Source organism: Pyrus communis, chromosome 13, assembly GCF_041283825.1.
Source record: "Pyrus communis isolate YQ-2024b chromosome 13, ASM4128382v1, whole genome shotgun sequence".
In the NCBI taxonomy this organism is placed as follows: domain Eukaryota; kingdom Viridiplantae; phylum Streptophyta; class Magnoliopsida; order Rosales; family Rosaceae; genus Pyrus; species Pyrus communis.
Genome location: NC_142577.1, coordinates 24432531 through 24441077, shown reverse-complemented (window position 1 = coordinate 24441077; position 8547 = coordinate 24432531). Strand labels below are relative to the sequence as shown.

General features: G+C 35.8%; 1 protein-coding gene across 1 annotated transcript; it reads right to left on the bottom strand.

The window, feature by feature from the left end:
• Nucleotides 1-4827: 4827 nt before the first annotated feature.
• On the bottom strand, nucleotides 4828-7990 carry LOC137737512 (polyketide synthase 1). Its single transcript, XM_068477019.2, has 2 exons — nucleotides 7702-7990; nucleotides 4828-5964 (listed from the first exon to the last, which is right to left on the bottom strand). The coding sequence occupies exons 1-2, from the start codon at nucleotides 7877-7879 to the stop codon at nucleotides 4973-4975; spliced, it is 1170 nt and encodes a 389-aa protein (XP_068333120.2). The 5' UTR covers nucleotides 7880-7990; the 3' UTR covers nucleotides 4828-4972.
• Nucleotides 7991-8547: the final 557 nt, after the last annotated feature.

Here is an 8547-nt window from a genome sequence, read left to right as displayed (position 1 = left end):
CCTTATCCAACAAGGTGAAATCTTGCTCGACTTTTTTTTTTTTGTCTTTAAGTTAATAGATCTGGTGTTATGATGTATTCCCCAGTATATATTCAAGTCATTTCCAGTCTTTTGATAAGCCAAAGTTCATTCAATTCTCAGATCTGGTTCACTTAATGGTTTTACTGTCATAAGAAGACTAAATGTGAATTGAACTAATGACTTGATCAGATCTGAACCTCCACCCTTTAAGCATAAAAGATAACCAACTAAAAGTCCTTGATCTCAAGGCATAGAAAATAATTTAACGTAGACTTAACCCATCTACGACAATCATTTGATAACAAGAAGTCATAATAACTTAGGGCGCAAGTAATCAGCTTAAACACACTTGTTCTACATTTGCCATACTGAGATGACAATGGTACGCCTAAGCACTCCGTTAGTTTTGATCGTAAGCCCCAAAGCCTACACCTAAGGCCTCACAAATGCACCTTTCAGAACTAACTTTGTCCTCCTCTTGCAACATCTCGGCAAGCCGGACCCCAGCAATCAACCACAGTGCCAACTCCTCCAGAAGCTGCGTGCTCAAGCCAGGGACCCCCTCCTAGCGAGATTTCCTGCCCGAACAAGACCCATTTGGCGAAGTTTCACCAACTTTTCAGCATAATCGTCGAAATCGGATGGCCCAAACTCCCTGCAAAATACCCTGGTGAAATCCTCCCATTTAGGGTAGTTCTTGACACAATTCCTCCACTGGCACTATTGAAGAGTTTCACCCTCCATGTGAAGGGAAGCCATCTTAACCTTCTTCTCAATTAGAACTCTAAAGTAATCAAAATAGTGTTATGCCTTGTATATCCAACCAAGTAGGACGTCACCATCCCCAAATCTTGGAAAATCAATCTTCATCAACGGCGGTCACTGCTGAAAATTGGTATCTTGTCAATTCAATTGATTGGGATCTAAAGAATTAGGATTGGTTTGGGTTTCTTCAGTCGATTTGCTCAGAAAAATGACATAATTATTTTCTTGAATTTCCCAATGCAAGAGCTCATGACGAGTATCAATTTCATCTAGCCGCTCGAGAATGTTGGCGTAAGCAGCCTAAATCGCATCAGACTCTATGGCTTTCTTCACCGATGGCGTGATACCAATGTTAAAATGTGAAAATCGGTATTTTAAATATTATATATATATGTGTGTGTAGAGAGTTATAGAGAGAGAAATATAAGGAGTTAGCGAGGATTTGATACTTCGGGATTGGTATTTAGTTGTCTTGCCAAGGTTCTGATAATCGAGGTGAGTAGTTTATATAATGTGTTTCAAAATATTCTTATTTTCTGATAAATGAAAATCATGAGATTATCGTGGGTTTTGAGCTATTTTCAAATATCTATCTATTTTAAAGTCAAACATGTTGGATTTTGTGTAAACATTTTATGATGGGATATATATTGTATGTGAAATTACTTGAGATGTTTATGGAACATGAGAGGTGTTGCATTAGTCTGAGGGATAAATGTAAACTACACAAGGGGACATTAGGGTAGGAAGGCCATTTAGGGTCACATGTTGAGTTACAATTTATGAAGGATATAATGAAGACGTAAATGGATGATGTGATATGGAATTATGTGGCTAAGCTTTGATATTACTCTCATATTTTCTAGCGTGTGTAAAACGGCATCACTTGACTGCCATATTACATATTCTACTCACTGAGCGGCAGTGGTTGTTGCTCACCCCTCACCTTTATATTTTTCAAATGAGTTATTTAGCAAGACAAGTACTAGACGAGTTGAGGTTGTGATTGAGGAGACATTTCAAGATTTTAATTTATTTTGTACACCCTGTAAAGATGTTTGGAGTTATTTTTATAAAAAGAAGTTTGTTTTTCATTTTATTTTTATTCTTACTTGCGCCCGAGCGCGGAGTTGAATTTTCCATCGACCCCAGGTCCATGGCGTGACATAAAACCCAAGCATTCAACCTTGACTCATGCAAGAGATATTAACAACGGAACTTTCTTATTCACAACTAACTTTTACAATCAAATACATTTCCAGGTATATAGCTAAAATATCTCCTTAAAGTTGAGGTCAGTAATTAACAAACCAAATATCACATCTAACAACTTGTTAATTAGTGGGTGACCACTAACAAAATGACACTTGTACAACCCAGTTTCCTAATAGGATAACTCGGGACTGGCTGCAAAGAGTTAAAAGAGATTAATAAAAGGAAAATTGGGATGATTAAGTTACAGGGTTAATTTGTATAATTGAGCAATCGGATCACTACTGCAGAGGTAAAATGTATTGTATGAGACATACAAGTCTGTTTATTATTATAGGAATTAATGGGTTGGACAAATGACGTCAAGTTGCATTGCATTCATGCATTGTTACTGATAATGATTTCATACTTGATTTTATGATGCCATGACACTTAATTTAGTATTATCAATTTACGGTGGTAAGGTTATGTCCCTAATAAGCTTTTGAAGCTCATCCCTCATTGGTTATGCAGGTTTATGAATTAACAATCAAGAGGGTAAGTGGAATGAAACCGGATTAGATATGTGAGGTTAAAAGTGGTGTTTAATTATTTTATCCTTATAAAAAAAATTCTTGATTATTTGTACAAAAGGAATTTATTTCTCACCTCGTTTCAGTTTCTATTCTTTTTGTTTATTTTTAATTTTTAGCTTACCTTTCGTATTCGACTTTTTTTACCGACTCTGAGTTGGGTGCATCACAAAGATAGTCCCTTGCTTCCTTAATTGTAGCAAATAGTAAGTCATAGAATTTGCCCCCTTGATTTTCTGAAGATATACTTTCATTGGGAAAATAGAAGTTCGACGCACAGTAGAGAGTTGATCACTAAAGAGTTGGCCACTAAAAAGCTAACCACTAGAGTCGATCACTAGAAAGCTGATCACTTGGAAGAGGTGTAGTCTGTCACGTACCAAAAGGTTTCTCATTCAACGGTGACCCAGTTACTGATCAACTAGTCTTCCATCCAACGGTGATCTAGTTCCTGGTCAAAGAGTCTTTTCTCAGGATAATGACAGTGAGATTTGGTCGAACAAGAATCTGCGTTAACAAAAACAATTTCTCATGAAATGGAGAAGCAGCTAAGCGATATTAGTACATCAAATATCAAATAGTAGCTACCGTATATAATATATTTGTCACTCGAAAGGCTTGAAAGTTGGAAAATTATGGCATTATTCATCAATATGTAACTCGTTACATTCCCCAATCAGGGCCTTTTTTTTTTCTTTCATCAATGTTGTAGTAAACGCAGCCCTTGCAACAAAGTTTACCCATGGCGCCCACGCACTTTTCAAACTACAAAAATATACGAAAACCAAAAACTGACAAAAAAAAACAGTGGAAACAATACATATGTGAACTAGAAGCATATAAATAAATGGGGGTTTTGAACTTTAATCCTTGAAGAAGCTTAAAATTTAATAAAAACCTGGTGTTAAATTAAATATTTATTTTAATATTTTAATGTGTACTTAATTCAAATTCAAATTATATTTTTGTTTTAATATTTAATAGATCTAATTTAATATCATTACATTAAATTTTAAATTTATTATTATATACATTTTAATTCATTAATTTTATTTGACTTCTTCTAATTAGTGTATCTAAACGTCTGTATCATAATATATTTTACTAAATTAGTGTACCTAAATATCTGCACCTAAATATATTGTAGTACCTAAATACATTGTAGTGAATTAGTGGCATATAAGAAAATATGCAATAACATAAGTGTACTGAAAATTCCGTACCTAAATATACGATACTAAATTAATGTACCGAAAATTCAGTACTGGTTTGGTACTGAGGTGCTTTTGAAAAAAAACGAGTATAAAAAAAAGCTAGTAAACTTTCAACTTCAACTTTTTTTTCACAATTTTGAGTGAAAAAAGCCAAAAAACATAAGCAACAAAAGCTAGCTTTGAAAAACCGGCTTTTTTTGCTTCCACAGCTTCTGCGCAAACCTAATTTGCAAGAGGCACTGAGTCCCTTAATGAAACTTTCAAATACCCAAAATGGTCTTAAACAATTAAATAAAGTACACATAATACCAACTGGAAGATGTCGCCAACTTCAATTGGGAGATCATCCTCGTCGACTCCGCCACAACGCCTTTCATTCCTAACTTCAACAATCACCGTTATTGACCTTGGATTTCATACCCTACGACATCATTTCTGTCTCTGTCTTTTCACCATCTCTCGTTTATCCTCTTTCACTCCCACGCTGACAAAATCGCGCCGGGAAACACCACCATTTTTTTCGGCGATAACCAAACTTGAATTCAGATTCGATTTTGGCATCGCGGACTTGCCCAGATTTGCCAAATTGCACAGCTTATAGGAGACTGATCTTCGTATTTCTACAAATTGGGAGAGCCCAGATTGCCCAGACAGAGAAAATGAGGAAGAAAAATGCAGTGAGACAGGTGAGAGAGATTAAGGAACAACCCATCAAATACGGCATAGTCACGGCGTTGGCGCCTTCGGAATCCATGGAGATGAAAATAAAAAAGAAGAAGACGGACTAAGAAAATTGGGGTAGTGGAGGAGACTTCTAGAGAGATTTTTTTGGTTTTTGGAAAAGTCTAGTCGATGCAGATAGACAAAATAAAGGGGGAAGACTCTAGAGAGAGTATTAATAAATAAAATAATGAATAAAATTATTATTGTTTGTTTTTTATCAAATATAAATAAAATTATTCTTATTTTATATTTAATATCATAATCATTTTTGTCATTTGACATAGTCACAGCAGCTTTATATAAAAGTTTATCAAACACCCTTACACATAAAAGCATTTTTATAAAATAAAAAAGTTTACCAAACACTCAATTGCTTTATTTTACAGCTTTTTATTCTTATAGCACAGTAGAAGCAGTTTTTTTAAAAAGCACAACAATACCAAACTAGCTCTGATAGTAGTGTCTTCAAGCAGCCACGCTGTGAAGCACGACGGTCTCCACCGTGAGGCCAGGCCCAAATCCGAATAGTACACCCCATTCTAGTCCTTCTCCAGTTGTCTTTAGTCCTTTCTCAACTGACTTCCTTCTCACCTCGTCCAAAATAAACAAGACACACCCACTCGTCATGTTGCCGTAATCTGACAGCACTTGCCTTGTCGCTTCTAGTTTCTCTGGCTTCAATGCCAACTTGGCCTCTATTTGGTCCAGAATAGCACGGCCACCTGGGTGTGCAATCCAGAAGAGCGAGTTCCAATCCGAAATGCCTATAGGCTTGAAGGCCTCGTTAAGGCTCTTTTCGATGTTCTTCGAAATAAGCTCGGGAACGTCCTTCCGAAGGTGAAACGTGAGCCCTACTTCACGAAGATGTAGGTCAATAGCCCCATCACTGTCGGGGATAATGGTTTGTGCCGCCGAGACCAATTCAAACAAGGGCTTCTCGACTTCAGGCATTGGGTCGGCACCAATAATGACGGCCGCTGCACCGTCACCAAACAAGGCTTGACCCACAAGACTGTCAAGGGCAGTGTCACTAGGCCCACGGAAGATGACCGCGGTGATCTCAGAGCACACAACAATAACACGTGCACCCTTGTTGTTTTCGGCCAAGTCCTTGGCCAAACGGAGAACCGTGCCTCCAGCGAAACAACCTTGTTGGTACATCATGAGGCGCTTGACGGAGGGGCGGAGGCCCAATAGCTTGGTGAGCTGGTAGTCAGCGCCGGGCATGTCAACACCGCTAGTGGTGCAAAAGACCAAGTGGGTGATTTTGGACTTAGGTTGTCCCCATTCATTGATGGCCTTGGTGGCAGCCTCTTTGCCAAGCCTTGGGACTTCAACAACCACCATGTCTTGCCGAGCATCAAGTGAGGGCGCCATGTACTCGCACACACTTGGGTTCTCCTTTAGAATTTCTTCAGTCAAGTACATGTAACGCTTCTTGATCATAGATTTGTCACCTGAAAATTTAACATACTATTCAAGATTAACTGTTTGAAAAGAAAAAAAAAAATCAAGATCCAGTTTTCTAGACTTTTTAGTAAATTTATTGAATGCGTGGAAAATAAATAAAATTATTAGGTTTCCCAGTAAGTTCTTTTGTGTAGGGTTGTATTTTTACTCACCACAGTCACGTAGTGATAAATAAGGTGGTGAGTAAAAATGTTTCTTTTTTACAAGACAGCATGGAGTTTTGTCCCTGTTTAATTGGTGGTTTCCTTTTCGAGTTACTAGGTTCTTCATGCTGCTACTAATTTCACCAGAAAATACTATTAATTTCATTAAAGAGATTTTAATGAACAATAATATAAGCATAATTTTGAAAAATAAATAAATAATTAAAGAGACTTAACTACCAAAGAATACAATATCTAAACTACTTATTAATAAAATATTATTTATCAATTAAAATATGATGAAAAGACAATTTGGTTTTATATTACAAAATAAAATCGTGGCCACTAATGTAAATTTTCCCTAACCAAATTTTACTATTCTTTTTTCTTCATTCACCCACATGTTATTATAACATATCTCTAATTTTTAATTTAAAATAAAATAAAATATTGAAACATCTTCCTCATTTTCTCTCACCCTCTCTCTTTCATATTTCTCTCAAACTTCTCTCTTTCATATATTGTTTTACTTTTTAAATTTTTTATATTTACATACACCCAGTGTGTGGTACTTCATCTAATAACAATTCAAATTTAAAATTTAAGCCAACTGAGATCGCAAATATTAAGTTTTCTAAGGAAGAAAAAAAAATTTCTTTCAAAATATTGTAAAAATTTTCTGTTTAAGAAAATTCATGTATTGTGTTTTGTACTTTTTTTTTTATTTTTAATGAGTAATGCTATTCATACCATGTTCTTATGCCACATTTTTATGCCACCTTAGGTGGCATCTGATATGGACAGCCACATCATTTGAAAAATTTGTAAAATCCAAGAAAAGGAAGGAGAAAGACTCCTCGTATACCACAATCATCATTTAATTAATTAGTTTTTCTTAATTATTAGTTTATTAAATAATAAACTAAATTTAAAATTTTGATTAATTCAAATGATGTGGCTATCCACATCAAATACCACCTAAGGTGGTATGAAAATATGGTACAAAAACATAGTATGAATAGCATTACTCATATCAGGACAGTGTTTTGTGCTTATATTAACACAGTTGGCCACCCTTTAGATAGAAGTAGTTTACAGTGACAGAAAAGCCCTGAGCATTATTTTCAAATTTTTTTTTTTCTGTGTGGCTATATTCGTAGTTCTTCATTATTTACAAATACGATGATGTCATGAATAAACGTTAAGCTATATCCTATGCAAGATAAAGAGAGAATGTTTATCAAACACCTTCCAAAAATACATAGCGAAATCATATATAGCAGATATGCAAAAGTCATGCGTGGCTAGGCGCTAAGCGGTGAAAGATGATGAACAAATCAAATAATTATCAATGTTCTAAAAATTGATCTAGGTGGTGCCTAGGCGCTAAGTGGTGAAGGCCCGCCTCGATTTTGGGCAAATAATTTCGAAAAATCGGTCTAGAATTAGACGGCCGTCTAGGCGGTCCTAGTAGCCTAGACGTTAGGCCCCTGCCTGCCGTCCGACTAGCGCCTAACGATTTTTAAAACCTTGATAATTATTCGAAGAGAAATAAGAACAAAAAAAATATATGGTACATACACATGCGCTGGAATTTTTCTTTGAGTTCGGCTTTGTGCTCACTCTTGGTGATACGAAAGTAATAATCAGGGTATGTGGCTTGATCCACACAATTGAGAGGAGTTGCTGTCCCAATGGCGAATACCGTGGCCGGACCCTCAGCCCGTTGAGCCTTACGAACTTCCTCGACGGTCACCATATTTATTGGGTCGTCAAGAAAGATCAAAGAGAGACTAAGGAGCTAGTTGTGATGAGGAGTTACAGATGTTGCAAATTGCAATGGTAAGTAAGATAGCGGGAAGGGTGTGACAAAATGTGAAGAGAAGTTGTTAAATATATAACACCGAAAAGAGGAGAGGGCAGTGGAGGATCACGTGCCTGACCAATTCCTTGTCGGCAGTGGGCTTGCTGGCATGTGCATTTTGTGTGGTGTGCATTGCCTACGGACTTATCATGATTTGGAAGGTTTTTTAGTTAAAATGATATTATTGCATAATTTTTTATTTTGGTTTTTGAGATTTGAAATCAATAGAAATGGTTCCTGAATTTGTCTACTATTAATTATTTTAGTCATTTCTTGAAAAATCTCTATTAAATAAAGATAAAATAATAAAAACACCCTCAATTTTTGTCAAATCATTTTGGCTTATTGTTTATTAAGTTGAGGGTATTTTTATCATTTGGTCCTTCATTTTTTAAGAAATGATCAAAATGATTGATAATGGATAAACTCAGAAATCACTTTTATTGATTTCAAATATCAAAGATCAAAATGATTAATTATAAAAATCTCAAAAATCATTTTGGTTAAAAAACAGATTTGGAATGTGTCTGTTCTCTCGTCTTACCTACCGGACAAAGAGCAGG